General features: G+C 42.3%; 1 protein-coding gene across 3 annotated transcripts in view; it reads left to right on the forward strand.

Moving 5' to 3' along the window:
* Nucleotides 1-17,296, forward strand: part of Gsk3b (glycogen synthase kinase 3 beta) — a 191,082-nt gene that overhangs the window by 130,853 nt on the left and 42,933 nt on the right. For all 3 annotated transcript variants that reach the window (XM_045146943.1, XM_004666845.2, XM_045146941.1), the window contains exon 8: nucleotides 16,803-16,898. In XM_045146943.1, coding sequence (XP_045002878.1) covers nucleotides 16,803-16,898 — 96 coding nt within the window. The remainder of the gene's footprint in view (nucleotides 1-16,802; nucleotides 16,899-17,296) is intronic.

The raw sequence follows: 17,296 nt of genomic DNA on the forward strand, positions 1-17,296 counted from the left end.
TTTCAAAGAACCAACTCTTTGTTTCATTAATTCTTTGGATTGTTCTTTTTGTTTCTATTTCATTAATTTCTGCCCTAATCTTTATTATTTCTTCCCGTCTACTACTTTTTGGTTTGCCTTGTTCTTCTTTTTCCAAGGCTTTAAGACGAAGCATTAGGTCGTTTACTTGCGACCTTTCTAATTTCTTAATATAGGCACTTAAGGCTATAAATTTACCTCTTAGAACTGCCTTCATTGTGTCCCAGAGATTTTGGTATGTTGTGTTCTCATTATCATTTGACTCTATAAATTTTTTGATTTCCTTTTTGATTTCTTCATTGACCCACTCATCATTTAGTAGTGTATTGTTTAGCTTCCATGATTTTGTGTATGCTCTATAGCCTTTCTTGCTACTGATTTGTAGTTTAATTCCATTGTGGTCAGATAGAATGCAAGGAATTATTTCAATTTTCCTGAATTTGTTAAGATTTGCTTTGTGTCCTAATATATGGTCTATTTTAGAGAATGTTCCATGTGCTGCTGAAAAGAATGTATATTCTGCAGCCTTTGGATGAAATGTCCTGTATATATCTGTTAGGTCCATATCTTCTATGACCTCATTTAGTCCAGATGCCTCTCTGTTTATTCTTTCCCTGGATGACCTGTCAATTGATGAGAGTGGGGTGTTAAAGTCACCCACCACCACCGTGTTTGGTGTTATCTGTGACCTTAGTTCTAATAGTGTTTGTTTGACGAATTTGGGAGCCCCCATGTTAGGTGCATATATGTTTAGGATTGTAATGTCCTCCTGTTGGAGTGTGCCCTTAATCAATATAAAGTGACCTTCCTTATCTTTTTTGACTAACTTCGGACTAAAGTCCACCCTGTCTGATATTAGGATAGCAACCCCTGCTTGTTTTCTAGGCCCATTTGCTTGAAACACCGTCTTCCAACCTTTCACCCTAAGATAATGTCTATCCTTTGTAGAAAGGTGAGTTTCTTGAAGACAACAAATTGTAGGATCCTGCTTTTTAACCCAGTCTGCAAATCTATGTCTTTTCGTTGGGGCATTGAGACCGTTGATATTAAGAGATATTATTGAAATGTGTGTATTTATGTTTGCCATTTTTGTGTGTGTGTGTGTGTGTGTTACTGGTTCTACCTGTGCTCTCTTCTGTTAACTGGTATTTGAGTATGGCTGGTTTTTTCTAGGTTCCTTATATGTGTGCTTTTCCTTTTGTTCAGCATGGAGGATTCTATCAAGTATTTTCTGTAGAGCTGGTTTTGTCTTCAGATATTCCTTTAACCTGCTTTTGTCATGGAATGTCTTTATTTCTCCATCTATTTGGATGGATAACTTTGCAGGATAAAGTAACCTTGGTTGACAGTTGTTATCTTTCAGAACTTGGAATATATCACTCCAGGCCCTTCTGGCTTTAAAAGTTTGTGTTGAATAATCTGCTGTAATCCTGATGGGCTTGCTTTTGTAGGTAACTTGATTTTTCTCTCTAACTGCTTTCAATATTTTTTCTTTGGTTTGTGTGTTTGGAAGTTTGAGTATAATGTGGCGAGGAGAGTTTCTTTCTGGGTTTTGTCTGGCTGGGGTTCTAAAGGCTTCCTGTATCTGTATTGGCACCTCTTTCCCAATTTGGGGAAAATTTTCCTCTATGATTTTGTTGAAGATGCCTACTATGCCTCTGGAGTGGAATTCTTCTCCTTCTACTATGCCCTGAATTCTTATATTGGATCTTTTCATAGTGTCCCGAATATCTTGAAATTCCCACTCATACTTTTCTATAAGTTTGTTTTTCTCTTTGTTGGACTGCATTAGGTCTGCCACCTGATCTTCTAGCTTAGATATTCTGTCCTCTCCCTCATCCATCCTACTGGTGAGATTTTCTACAGAGTTTTTTATTTCATTAACTGTGTTCTTCATTGCTAGTAATTCTGACTGGTTTTTCTTTATTATTTCTATTTCTCTATTTATGTCTTGTATTGCCTTCTTTATTTCATTAAATTGGTGTCCTGCCTCTTCTTTGATTCCTTTGATTTCCTCTTTGATTTCCTCTTTGATTTCTTCTTTGATTGTTTTCATGTGTTCTTTGACCTCTTTGAACATATTTATAATTATTCTTTTGAACTCTTTCTCAGGCATTTCCTCTAACTCTTTCTCACTGGAGGACATTTCTGATGTATTAATACTTTTAGGTAGATTTATATCGTCTTGCTTTTTAGTGTTTCTTGTGTTATAATGTATATATTTTTGCATCTTGGATTAAGTTAATGCTTGGATTTTCTAGCTAGCTGTGTATTCTTAGCTGTATCAATTGATTTGGTGTAAAATATTTTCAGGGTAGGACCTTAAGGTATTAGGTGTGGCTCTTAAGACTCTCAGAGTATCTACAAAGATGTTCTTAGGGGTTGAGTTTCCCTGCTATAGGAGTATTCAAGCAGGCTGAGTGGAATAATATACTGGTAGATTCTAAAATTTAGCTAAACACTGTACCCATTCCATCAAAAACAGCCCCGAGTATGTATGCAAGAGTAGTTATTATAATGACCAGATCCTCTATCAACAAAGAGGTTTAGATTTCTGGTCTGTTGAGGTATCCAAGTCAGCTTGTGACCAGGTGAGACCCTTCCCTGGTGCAATCCCAGTTACCTTGGGTGATTGTGGTCTCTGTCAAGTTGCTGCCTGGGTCGTCGGGTTGCTGTTCTGATTTCTGGAGCTGGGCACTTGCTTTTCCTACGGGGCAAACTGAGTCGCTGCCGCCGCCTCTGCAGCTGTTGTAGATGTCACCGCCGGAGCCCCCACCACTGCTGAAGCTGCCGTTGTCGTGTCCACCGCTGCTGCTCACCCCGAAGCCGCTGCTCTCCTGGGTCCGCTGCTGCTGGGGCCACTGGTACCGGTGCTGGAGCCGCTGAAGTTGCTGCCAAATTCTGCTCCTGCTTGGGTCCCGCCGTCAGCCCAAGTTGGCGTGGCCGGGTCCCGGGCCGCTGCTGTGTTCGCTGGAGCTGGGTTCAGGCGGCAGGGGAGGGGAGGGAGCCGCGGCTGTTCTGGTTGTATCGTGTGCTTTTACCTCGCGGTCTGCTCCTCCCTCCGTTGCTCGCTGCCGCTCTCCCCTCACGTTTCCCGAGTTGCGGAGAGCGCGGTGTGAGGGGAAATTCCCGCACCTGGCTTGTCCTGCGGCTCGAGCCAAGAGTCCGGCGGTTTTCTGCCGCTCCGCGGTTGCGGCGGGTAGCTGAGCCGCCCCGGGCCGCTGTTCCCGCCTGTGCAGGCTCCGGATGCTCTGTAACTCTTCCACTTCTCCGCTGCCGCCTCAACTTCCTATACACCTCACTTTTTAGTAAAAGTGTGTATTTTGCTGAGTTTTTTTTGGTCTTCCCCCCCCAGGCTATTTTGGCGTGGTACCTACGCCGCCATCTTAACCGGAAGTCCCCCCTGATTTTTTTTTAAGATGTTTGATTCATACAAATGTATGTCAGCAAAGAATGGATGGGTTCGTTCACATTATGTTCAGTAGAAACATCATCAAAACAATAATCTTTAGAGGCTGGAAAGATGGCTCAGTGGTTAAAGGTACTAACCTGCAAAGCCTAATGACCTGAATTCAGTTCCCCCATACACATGTAAAGTCAGGCGCACAAAGTGCTGCATGCATCTGGAGTTCATTTGCAGTGACTGGAGGCCCTGATGCACCCATTCATATTCTCTCTCTACTTGAAAATAAATAAATAAAATGTTAAAAATAATCATCTTTTGGGCTGGAGAGATGGCTTAGCGGCTAAGCACTTGCCTGTGAAGCCTAAGGACCCCGGTTCGAGGCTTGGTTCCCCAGGTCCCACGTTAGCCAGATGCACAAGGGGGCGCACGCGTTTGGAGTCCGTTTGCAGAGGCTGGAAGCCCTGGCGCGCCCATTCTCTCTTTCTCCCTCTATCTGTCTTTCTCTCTGTATCTGTCGCTCTCAAATAAATAAATAAATAAATAAATAAATAAATAAAATAATAATCATCTTTTGGTGGGAAGGCAAGAACTTGTTTCAAAGTATAAAATCTTATTTAGAAAGAAAAGAATGATTGCTATAACAGTCTTGATTTAAAAAAGAGTATAACTGAAATACTCATCTGTCTTGTGTTCAGGCAAGAGCCTTAACCACTGAGCCATTTCTCCAGGCCACTTGTCCTGTTTTCAGAACTTATTGTTCAACCTTAGCAATTAAAAAAATGTAGCTAGGCATGGCATTGCAAGCCTTTAATCCCAGCACTTGGGAGGCAGAGGTAGGAGGATCACTGGGAGTTCGAGGCCACCCTGAGACTACATAGTGAATTGCAGGTCAGCCTGGGCTAGAGTGAGACCCTACCTTGAAAAACCAAAAAGTAACAAATATTTACTTATTTTTTGAAAGGTATGGTCTCACTCTAGCCCAGGCTGACCTGGAATTCACTCTGTAGCCTTGGGGTGGCCTCAGACTCAGCAGAGATCCTCCCACCTCTGCCTCTGGAGTACTGGGCTGAGGGGCATGCACCACCACACCCAGCTGAACTGATTCTTGAATATGAAAAAGTGTTCACTATTCAGAGATGAAAGATTATTGTTTCTTACCTACAGCCTAGTCTGTGATATGTTCATTTTGGTTGTAAATTGTAGTTAAGAATAATGGGGTTGATATAATGTTAGTGTGCCAGTAAAGAGAAGTCTGGTACTGTGAGCAGTGGCCGCACACACTTACCTTGTAGGAGTGTTAAAGCCATTGCAGAATGTTAAGTAGAGAAGGAAGAGAAGCAGCGTTTGTAATGAGCTTTCTTTGACTTCACGCTAGCTTTAAACAGGTGCCTGCATGTGCTTCTCTTTGGCTGAGGTTTGGCGACCTCTGGTGGTGTGTTCAACAAGAACGTGTGAAAAGCAGCTTTCAGAACTTTAGTCAGAGGCTTCCTTTGGCTTTGATTGATTTCCTTCTTGATGATAATTATCAATTCATAATTCCTGATATATTTGTGTGTATGCATACATGTTACTCATTGAATGAAAATGTATGGCTCCAGATGGGATTGCCATAGCTGAAGTGACTTATTTCTTATAAGAGGAAGAACAAGGTCAGCCAAGAGATCTATCAGCCTGGTCACTGACTCTTGAATCTTTCGCCAACCCCCATGACTTATAAAATGGTGGGCAAGGGCTGGAGAGATGGCTTAGTGGTTAAGCGCTTGCCTGCAAAACCTAAGGACCTTGGTTCGAGGCTCCATTCCCCAGGACCCACGTTAGCCAGATGCACAAGGGGCGCACGCATCTGGAGTTCATTTGCAGCGGCTGGAGGCCCTGTTGTGCCTGTTCTCTCTCTCTCTCTCTGCCTCTTTGTCTGTCACTCTCAAATAAATTTAAAATAAATTTAAAAATTTTAGCCAGGCGTGGTGGCGCACGCCTTTAATCCTAGCACTCAGGAGGCAGAGGTAGGAGGATTGCCATGAGTTCAAGGCCACCCTGAGATGACAGAGTTAATTCCAGGTCAGCCTGGACCAGAGTGAGACCCTACCTCGAAAAAAACAAAAAAAAATTAAAATTATTAAAAAAATGGTGGACAAAAGAAAAGCTACTTTTTGCTCAGATGGGAAGGTTATGAACACTAGTAATAAGTGACTGATCCTTTTCCCAATGGTGCGGTCATTCTCCTTCCTCTTTTACGATGTGAGATCCATGCCTAGAGAAGAGCACGTGTGACATTTATTCCAGTTTAGCTTAAGATATGATGGGCATGATTTTTTATTAGTTATGTATATAGTGTATTTACAGCTGTGATGGTGCCATTGTTAGTTCTCCCTGTCACCTCCCATGAGGAGTGTGGGGGTGCCCATCAGTTAATGGGGAGAGGCAGTGTCTCTGTGTATAATGACCCAACTTGTGGCTCTAACAGTCTTTCCACCCCCTCTTCTGTGAATTTCCCTGAGCCATGTTGGATTCATTTTATGTGTACTTCAGTGATGAGGTCTTAGGAGCCTCTGTGTCTCTGGATCTCGGGTTTGGTAGGAGTTGACTGTTCTCTGTGTCTATCTCCTTCATCCTTGTGCTGGTACCAGGCTCACTGAGAAAGCAGCTCTTACTCATTGCCCCACTAACTCTATGGTTTCAGTTGATACCCTGGTGAGGTGCCATGGGCTGGTTCTCTCCTCAAGTTCTGCATCCATCTTTTCTTCCCTGTGAGGTGAGGTCAGGTTAGGCGCATGCCATCTTGACCAGAAGTCCAAGTCAGATAATCTTGATTTTTAAGAAACCCAGAAATAGTGTTCATTTTCTATAAACGTATATTCTCCATCAGGAAACTTTTTTTAAAACATTACCACCCTTAAAACTCAAGAAATCCTTAAGACTTGTATCTGAAATGTGGTCCATCCTAAGCATCCTTCTTCTGTATAATGAAGAAGTTTGATTTTCCAGTTTCAAAATTCCTAAATAGGTAATTCAGGTATAGTAAGTCAAGTGGAAATACTCTCTCAGCCTAATAAAAACTTAACATTAAAAAAAAACAACCCTGAGATGTTGCCAAAAGCTGAAATGCAAGCGCTGACTTGCTGAAGGGTCTGTTCCTTGCCGTAGGTGGCCGCGCACTCCGCGTCCTGGTTCTCATGGTCTTTCACAGCTTCCTGCTGGGAGAAGAGGCGCGATCCGGGCAGTGTGGGGCTGCCCGCCTGCGCGCGCGGGAGGGCACGGGCAACGTACCAGGGCCACGCTGCTAAAGAAAACCACTTTCCCCGCCTGGCAGCCATCAACTTACAGCTCCCCAGGGAAGGGTGGGGCTTGTGAAGACCCCCTCCCCCAGCCATGAGGGAACTCGATGGGCACAGCCAGGTGCAGGACACCGCAACTGCGAGAGTCCATGAGGACAGCAGCCGTGTCCTGTCGCGAAGAGCCTGTCCCTCAGGACGCCTCCCAGCCGCCTCAGCGCTTGTTTTCTGCCCCCTCTTCTGTGATATTCATTCCCTGAGCCTTGGAGGGTGTGCATTACATTGTAGATGACTCCATTTAAAGATGTGCATGCAGTAGTGACTGGCTCCTAGCAGCCTGTGGTAACTGCCACCCATGGCAAAAAAAAAAAAAAAGCTTCTGTGACCAAGGCTGAGAGCAGTACTAACCTGTGGGCATAAACATTTACAGGGCAGTTTGATGGGCACCTGCCCATTTGGCAAACAGCACTAACAGGGACCGTGCAAGCCACAGGCTTTTGACCCGGTGTCCAGTACCAGGTGTGAATTGACTCCTGTGGAGCAGGGCTTTAAGTCCAAGCACAGAGCGCGCGGTCATTCCCATAGCACGATCACATCAGCGGACACATCGTGTGTATGTCAGAGTCAGAGAAAGAGAGAGAACGTATGTGTCACGGCCTTTAGCCACTGCAGATGAACTCTGACACACGTCCACTCCGTGCATCTGCCTTTACACGATTGCTGGGGAATCGAACTTGGGTCCTTTAGCTTTGCAGGCAAGCACCTTAATCTCTGAGCCATCTCTCCAGGCCAAAGATTTTTTACTTTTCCCTCCTTTTTGGTTTTTCGAGGTAGGCTCTCACTCTAGCCCAGGCTGACCTGGAATTCACTGTGTAGTTCTCAGGGTGGCTTCAAACCCATGGCAATCTTCTTACCTCTGCCTCCTGAGTGCTGAGATTAAAGGCATACGCTACCATGCCCAGCTTTCAGACTTTTTAAAAATTCTTTTTTATTTTTTTTAATATTTTTAATTTTTTTGTTTATTTTTACTTATTTATTTGAGAGCAACAGACAGAGAGAGGAAGAGGCAGAGAGAGAGGGACAGAGAGAGAGAGAGAGAGAATGGGCGCACCAGGGCCTCCAGGCACTGCAAACAAAGTCCAGGCAACATGCGCCCCTTTGTGCATCTGGCTGACATGGGTCCTGGGGAATTGAGCCTCGAACCGGGGTCCTTAGGCTTCACAGGCAAGCGCTTCACCACTAAGCCATCTCTCCAGCCCTAATTCTATTTTGAAATGAGCTCACATAATGGGTGTTCATATGCTTTTTCTGTATCTGATTAATCCTTTACCCACTCACTCTCCCTCCCTGCTCCCTCACCCATGGTTAGCCGTCTCCAGTACAGCCCCCCACTTTCACATCTTCTTCCATCCTCCACCCTCCTACCTCACGTGACCCATTTGTAGTGCCTGGGCTTTGACAGGCACACTCTCCAACTTAAACACACAAAGCTAAAACTTGAAACTATGATCCCCTAGAGGGCATGCAGTGCTTGTCTTTCTGAACCTGTGTTCCATGTATTTTCCTGAAAAATTCATAATTTCCGTTTTCTTTATACCTAAATAAAATATACCTACATCTCATGGTGTACTTCCCACTTCTTTACTTTAGCAGTTTCAGAGTTTTGGGTCTAACATTAGGTTATTTGATCCATTTGGAGCTTATTTTTTTATGTACTTATTTTAATATATTTTATTTATTTGAGAGAGAGAGAATAAGAGTGTCAGGGCCTCCAGCCACTGCAAACAAACTCCAGATGCACGCGCCCCCTTGTGCATGTGGCTTACGTGGGTCCTGGATAATCAAACCAGGATCTTTGGCTTTGCAGATAAATGCCTTAACCACTAAGCCATCTCTCCACCCCCATTTAGAGTTTATTTTTGTGAGAGATAAGGATCTATCTTGCATGTTTCTACATGTAGATACCCAGTTTTCCCAGCACTGTTTGTTGAAGATGCTATATTTCTTTTCAGTATTTTGGAGGCATATTTGTCAAATGTCGGGTGGCTGTAGTTGGTGGACTGATAGAAGTCCTCTCTTTTTTTTTTAATTTTTTTGTTCATTTTTATTTGTTTGAGAGCGTCAGACAGAGAGAGAAAGAGGTGGATAGAGAGACAGAGAGAATGGGTGCACCAGGGCCTTCATCCACTGCAAATGAACTCCAGATGTGTGCACCCCCTTGTGCATCTGGCTTATGTGGGTCCTGGGGAATCGAGCCTTGAACTGGCATCCTTAGGCTTCACAGGCTAGTGCCTAACCGCTAAGCCATCTCTCCAGGCCAGAAGTCCTCTCTTCTATTCCATTGATCTATATATGTATGTAGTCTGGGGTTTTTTCTGTGGGACCATTGTTTATTTTGTTTGTTTTTGCCAATCACATGCTGTTTTTATTCCTCTGGTGCTGTAGTGTGGCATGAAATGATAACAGTAGTGTAATTTGAAACTAGGTGTGGTGATACCTCCAGCATTACTATCTTTACTCAAGATTGCTTTGGTTATCCATAGTCTTTTATGCTTCCATATGAATTTTAGAGTTTTATTTCTCATTTTTGTGAAGAATGGTACTGGAATTTTTATTGGGATCGCATTGAATCTGTAGATTGTTTTTGGTAGAATAGATATTTTCACAGTATTCTCCATGAACATGGAACATCTTTTCATCGTCTATTGTCTTAATTTTTTTTATTCAGTGGGTGTTTTGTTTTGTTTTGTTTCGTTTTGTTTCGTTTTGTTTTGTTTTGTTTTTCAAGGTAGGGTCTCACTCTGTCTCAGGCTGACCTGGATTTAACTGCATAGTCTCAGGGTGGCCTCAAACTTAACAGTGATCCTCCTACCTCTGCCTCCCTAGTGCTGGGATTAAAGGCGTGCGCCACCATGCCCGGTCTATTCAGTGTTTTTTTAAAAATATTTTTATTTATTTATTTGCAAGGAGGCAGGGGAGAGAGCGAGAGAATGGACATGCCAAAACCTCTTGCCACTGCAAACGTATTCCAGATGCATGTGCCACTTTGTGCATCTGGCTGATGTGGGCATTAGGGAATCGAACCCAGGCCATCAGGCCTTGCAAGCAAGTGCCTTAGCTGCTGAGCCATATCTCCAGCCCTGTTCAGTGCTTAAGGTTTTGTTATAGAAGAGATCCTTTAAGTATATTGTAAGATGTTTTGTTGTTGTTGTTGTTAAGGGTGCTATTTGTTTGATTTCTGTGTCAGTACAACTGTCATTGTATGGGAAAGCTGCCGTTTCTTGTAAACTGTGTCCTGCCACTTTGCTGGAAATTTTTCAACGCTAGGAGTTTTCTGGTGGAGTCTTTATAGTATCTTACGTGTAAATCATATAATTTGAAAATCAAGGTAATTTGATGTCTTTCTCCTCTCAGCTCATACCCCTTTCATTTACTGCTTTTGTCTTAGTACTTCAGCTAAGACTTCAAGGAGTGCATGGAGCAGCAGTGGAGAGAGTAGCCACCTTCAGCTCATTTCTGATTTAGTGGCAATACTTGAAGTTTTCTCCTGACAGATTTGTTGCATACAGCCTTTATGAAGCTGAGGTACATTCCTTCCATCCCTAACTTCTTCAGGACTTTTATCATGAAGGGATGTTGAATTTTGGTCAAGGCCTTTGCTGCTCTAATTAAGATGATTGTGTGATTTCTGTTCTTGAGTCCACTAATAGGATGAATCACATTTATTGATTTTTTTTTTTTTTTTTTTTTTTTTTTTTGGTCAAGGCCTTTAGCAGACAGATTCAGGTTCGCTGAGATAAACTTTCAGACCAGACACAGTGATGGAGGAAGGGATATTTATTGAAGCTTACAGATCCAGGGGATAGCAAAGAAAGCTGGCCTGCCTTCACAGGACCAAGCAGAGAGAGAAGCACAAGCCAAAAGCCACACAGCACACTTCAGGAGCTCCAGCTAGGCATACTTTGCATATCTTCAGATTGAAATCTGAAACCCACCACCACACCTTAAGATCCGCCCAGTGACACTGCCTCCAGCCAGGTGGCTGCTGATGCAAACTACGAACAATAAAGAACTGAATATATTGGGGGCCATCTATTCAAACTACCACAGGGCCTTTTCTGCTTTAATTAAGATGGTTGTATGATTTCTGTTCTTGAGTTCACTAATAGGATGAATCACATTTATTGATTTTTATATGTTGAATCATACCTGTGTCTGTCATATGTACCCTTTGTTATGTTGAGACATGTTCCTTCTGTTCCCAGTGGTTTGTTTTTTTTCAGGACTTTTATCATAAAAGGATGTCGGATTTTGTCAGAAGCTTTGTCTGAATCTATTAAGTGCTCTTTTGTCTCTGTGTTTCTAGCCAGTCACATTTTCACTGATCCATTAACCAGTCCTTGCTCTCTAATAGCATGCTACTTTTTAAAGTCTTCCCTGCTAATGCTTCTGACTCATTTGCCTCATAGAGTTTCTGAAGTAACATCAGCTCTTCTCTCCTCTTCCAGGACTTTCCACAACTCTCTTCTTACCCCAGTGCACTGTGGCACTTTCTCCTCATACACTGTCCTTAGGCTTTACAGGCAAGCCCTTAACCGCTAAACCATCTCTCCAGCCCAATAGTTCTGGTTTTAAGACTGATACATTTAGTGCTAATTTTAAAATAGTGATTAAAGAAGAATGACATCTAGCTTTTGTTTAGCTGAAGCTATACCAATTACATAATGGAAGATCTTTTTTATAAATCAAATTAATAATAGAGATGTCATTTAGATCCAACAAAATGTATCAACTTAAATGTACAGTTTAATAAGTTTAAACAAACAAACACCACTATATTACTACCCTATAACTAACACCTTCAGGGAAAGCAGTGCTATCATTTATATGGAGCCACAAAAGATCCTGAAGAGCTAAAGCAATCTTGAGCCAAAGGAATAAATCTGCATTGGAGCCCTGACTTCAAAACATTATACAAAACTGTAGTAACTATATACAAAACTATAATAACTTACTAGCATTAAAATTGACCCAGAGACCAACCAGTAGATAAGATTTGAAACCTCAGAAATAATTCCATAAACATATATGGCCACTTAGCCAATTTCACCAAAACTATAGAGAACAATTGCTTTTATTTAGTAGTAGTGATAAGAAAACCACACTCCTCAAAAGGAAGCTAGACTTATCCTCTTACCTCTCACCATCCAAAAGTACTAATTGAATAGGGATCAGAGACCTCAATGTAAGACCCAAATAGTAGAAAACTACCAGAAGAAAACAGGAAAAGCACGTGAAAATGTTCATATAGGTGCTGGGTTTGGCATGGACACCAGAAGGACATGCAGCAAAAGTAGACCTGGAATCGGAACAGATACTGTCCAGCAAAGGAAACAGCAACCCAGCGGAAACAAACTGCAGAGTGTAAGAAAATATTTACAAGCTAGTTACCCAATAAGGGATCAATATCCTAAGAATTACATAAGAAACAAACTCAAAAGATGATGTGCAGATGACCCACACATCTATGAAGAAATGATCCATGCTGCAAATCATCTATCTAGGAGATGATATGAAAACCACAACACAATATCTTACCCTAACCAAGAAGCTGAGGGGTTGGGGAAGAGAACATGGAACAGCCTCTTTTCAGAGAAACTTAGAAGTGTTGATGGTGATGCAAATTTGTGCACTCATTATGATCATTTCGAGACGGGACCTGTGAGGGATCCTGTAGATTAAGTTGACCTCTGTATTCGTGTGGGAAGGTTTCTCTTGATTAGATTAGTTAAGGTGGGAAGGTCCACCTTATATCTGTGGCAGCACCATCCATCTGCAGTCTTGGACTTTGTAAAAAGGAGGTTGCTGGCTGAGCAGAAGCGTTCATCTCGTTTTCTCACTGCTGACGTAACGGGGCACCCTTCCTTGCTTTGCCCACCATGATGAGCTGTGCAGTCTGGAACCGTAAGCTGAAGTAAACTCTTCTCCAGCAAAGAGGAGTTGCCCAACTCACTCATTTTATACAAAACAGTATGATGATTCCTCAAAGATAAAAATAGAACTACCATGTAAACCAGCTATTCATTATTGGATAAATATCCAAAGAATGTGTAATTACTAGCAGAGCAATAACATGCATTTCCAGATTTCTTGTAGCACTACCCACAATAGCCAAGATAAGGAGCCAGGCGAAGTCCTCACCGCGTGGGTCTTAATTGGCTGCAGTCTGTCGTCAGGTGACATACCACCTCATATGCAGCCCGATGACAGCTTACTTTATTCCCTTCCCGGCCTTTGCAAAATTATCATCATACATTTTGCAAACCTGGGAAACAAAACTCAACAGTGTCAGGGCTGGAGACATGGCTTAGCAGTGAAGGCGCTTGTCTGCAAAGCCTAAGGCCCCATGTTCTCTCCAGATCCCACGTAAGCCAGACCACAAGGTGACAGCTATGCAAAGTCGCACATGCTCACAAGCGGGCACACAAGCGGGCACACAAGTGGGCACACATGTTTGGCGTTCTATTGCAGTGACCTGAGGCATGCCAACTCATTTTCTCTCGCTCATTAAAAAAAACTCAGCAGTTTTAAAGCAGCAGAAAATTCACCTACAACCAGTGGGGGAGGAGAGAACCATTCAATCACAAAGCTATAGAAATCAAAGGTGAAAGAATTAGTATGTAAAGTATTTTAAATTAGCTATTATAATAAAGAGAGAACTAGAAAATAGAAGGAAAAAACTGGTGGAAAAACTGTGTGCAAAATTAAAGGTTGACTTGGGGGCTGGAGAGATGGCTTAGCTATTGAAAAGATTCTTAATTTAAAAAAAAAACTTTCTCTTTTTTGTTTATTTTTATTTATTTATTTGAGAGTGACAGACACAGAGAGAAAGAGCCAGAGAGAGAATGGGCACACCAGGGCCTCCAGCCACTGCAAACAAATTCCAGACGTGTGTGCCCCCTTATGCATCTGGCTAACTTAGGTCCTAGGGAATTGAACTGCGGTCCTTAGGCTTCACAGGCAAGCGCTTAACCGCTAAGCCATCTCTGCAGCCCCATTAGTCACTCTTTTAATAATTATACATATTTGTAAGAAACTGTCATTTCAGTACATAAATACAGAGTATAGTGATCATATCTGGGTAACTGGCTTCTCTGTTCATTTGACATTTGTGTAATTATGTTAGAGTTACTCAGAGTGCACAGTGATAACCCTACACTATGGTACCTCACTGTGTTAAAAATACTCACGTGCACTCTACTATCTATTTTGAAATACTTAGTTGTTGTAAGCCATAGATAAGTCTGTTGTGCTATTGAACACTGTAAGCTATTGCTCCTAATCAAGTGCTCCCAGGGCCCATTAACCATCTTCTCTCCACCCCCCACCCCCGCTGGATCTACCCCAGGTTCTCGAAATCCCTGTTCTTCCCTACTTCGAAGTCCGATTTTTTGCTTCCCTGTAAAAGACAACATGTGATGTTTTTCCATCTGTGCCTGACTTATTTTAATACAATGCTTTCCAGTTCCATTCATGCATTCTGCAGATAACAATTTTATTCCTTTTTATGACAGTAATATTCCATTGTATATACATAACATGGTGTCTTAATCCATTCATCTCTTGATGGGCATGTAGGTTGATTTCAAATATTGACTTGTGAAGTAATAAATGTGTTAGTGCAAATGTCTCTTCAATTTTCTTCATTCCTTTTTATGAAGTATTTTTCGTATCTGCACGCAGAAAGAGAGAGGAGCTGACAGGTAGCTAGTGTGGGCATGCCAGGGCCGCCTGCTGCATATGCCACCTTGTGTGTGTGCTTGTACCTGGGCGCTAGCAAGTTGAGCCAGGCTGCAGTCTCTGCAAGCAAGTGCTTCTTAGCCATGGCGCTGTGTCCCCAGAGTGCCGGTTACTTGTTGGTGGTGGTTTGGGCACATGTGTATGGTGGTGTGTATGCATGATGTGTGCACTTTTGTGTACAGATGCACACCCGACTGCCTGTGTCTTACTCTACTGCCCATCCCCATCTTTCCTCGAGAGGGAGTCGGCAGATCCTGGAGCTGCTATGTTCGGCCGAGCTGGCTGAGCTGAGAGCCCAGCAGGTCTCTGCTTTCCGCTCCCCACAGGACTGGGGTCACAGGCTTGCGCGGTTATGCCCATCTGTCTACATGGGTGCTAGGGAACTAAACTAAGGGCCGGTGAGGCCCACATAGGCCCTTACACGTACACGGCGGGTGTTCTTACCCCTGAATCTCTCCCTGCCTCTCTCCAGCATTTCCTCAGGACACTTAACTAACGCAATACGGATATTTAGCAGAATGAGACTTTTTTCTAAAGAATATCTTTTGAACAACTGTTTTAAATGTCAGAGAAGTTCTGAAAGTATAAAAGGAATCTAGAGAACTAGGACCATCCAAAATATTTGGAACTTCTCAACAAACTTGTTTCTTGCTAAGGTTATAGAAATAAGTATATGGTGTCTGTCTTGAAAATGCACATTTTCATTTACCTTGTTTCTTCCTTGAACTTGCCTTATGCAGCCAGGTCCATATACTGTCCTTTGTCCAGGGCCTGGTACAGCTGTAGAGGTCAGGAATGCTCAGTCATGTTTAGTTATGCTTTTTTCCCCCAGTCAATAGAGGAGTTCACTGTTACAGGACATCACTTATTCTTTAATTCACCGTATAGTCAGTCCCTCTTGTGCAGGGAGCGCTCACTAAACATTCAGTAATTGAGTGAAAGTAATGATGAAAGTACTTGAATAAGCTGATTAACATTTGTAGTTCAACCTGTAACTGTACCATATTAAAGGAATCAGAGATAATGCTTTTTTAAATTTATTTTTTTATTGACAACTTCCATAATTGTAGACAATAACCCATGGTAATCCCCCCACACACACTTTCCCCTTTGAAACTCTTATTCTCCATCATATCCCCTCCCCCTCAATCAGTCTCTCTCTTATTTTGATGTCATGATCTTTTTCTCCTATTATAATGGTCTTGTTTGTGTAGGTAGTGCCAGACACTGTGAGGTCATGAATACCCAGGCGATTTTGTGTCTGGAGGAGCATGCTGTAAGGAGTCCTACCCTTCTTTGACTCTGACATTCTTTCTGCCACCTCTTTCGCATTGGACCCTGAGCCTTGGAAGATGTGATAGAGATGTTTCAGATGTTTCAATGCTGAGAACTCCTCTGTCACTTCTTCTCAGCACCATGGTGTCTTCTGAGTCATGCCAAGGTCACCACCTTCTGAAAAGGGAAGCTTCTCTAACCAGAAGTGAAAGTAGCATTAATATAAGGGTATGAACATTAAGAGAAGTGTTTACTGAGCAGTTCGGTGAGCATACTATATGCATTTAGCCAGACACCAGCAGACGTTACATCCCTAGGGCTCATGACTGCCCCCTGTTGTAGGCTTTCAGTATCAGGGATATATTCCCTCCCATGGAGCAGGTCTCCAGTCCAATTAGTGGGCGGTCATTTTCCCCCATAACAGACAGGCCATTATTGCTCCAGTTGGCTCATTTGGCCTGGCTGGCCAAATTTCAGGCTTGCAGTGTCCAGTGTTGAGTATCTCCACTGGTGATTTCTCTCTCTCCCATTGAACTACAGGTAGCGTAGCTTTTTCTGGCTTTACATGGAAGAAGTTTTCAGCTCAGCTCCAGCAGGATTTCTCAGTGACCTTGTAGCCCAAGTATGTGGAGTCTTCAGCAATAGGGAATCTCACTTTGGGGGGAAGTTGCCTAAAAGTAGCCCACATACTAGATGCCGGACTAGTATAAGACTATAAGACTCACTAGAATGTTACTTTCCATGTTTTTAGAGCTACAAGACCATGTTGAGATAAGATTGGAAAGGGGAGCCAGAGGTTTACTCAAACTTTTTTTTGTAATAGTTTTATGACCTAAATTAGTATCATCATCATAGAGATTGGATTTTAAAACTTTCACAAAATCTGTTCTATTTTCTGATATATATTTTATTTTTTTAATCTTTGAATTCCCTTTTTCAGTAAAAAAAAAAAAGCATTAAAAATAAAGACTATGTCAAAGTGTATAGAAAAAATTGGTAATATGTTTTTTGTTTGTTTGTGTTTTTTTTAGGTCCTGGGAACACCAACAAGGGAACAAATTAGAGAAATGAACCCAAATTACACAGAATTCAAATTCCCTCAAATTAAGGCACATCCTTGGACAAAGGTGAGTCAAAATGAGTTGTTAAGAACACATACCAACTAATAGTCAACTCAAACTTGAGTTTCTTGTTCTGAGACCAGATACCTGCCTGAGTACAACAGTATAACAGTTCTGCATATAAAGATAATTGAGTAGTTGTATTTCAATGTTTCATTTACCATATAGTTTTATTCCCATTGATTCCCTGTTGGCAATTTCTAGTCTGGACTTTCATTTGCAAGGTAAGAACAAAGAACTTATATTAACATTTGTAATTCAACCTGAGGCTCTACCATATTAAAGGAATCAGAAATACCCTTTTTTAAAATTTTTTTTAATTGACAACTTCCATAATTATAGACCGTATCCCATGGTAATTCCCTCCCTCCCCCCACTTTCTCCTTTGAAACTCCACTCTCCAT

Source organism: Jaculus jaculus, chromosome 4, assembly GCF_020740685.1.
Source record: "Jaculus jaculus isolate mJacJac1 chromosome 4, mJacJac1.mat.Y.cur, whole genome shotgun sequence".
NCBI classification, from domain to species: domain Eukaryota; kingdom Metazoa; phylum Chordata; class Mammalia; order Rodentia; family Dipodidae; genus Jaculus; species Jaculus jaculus.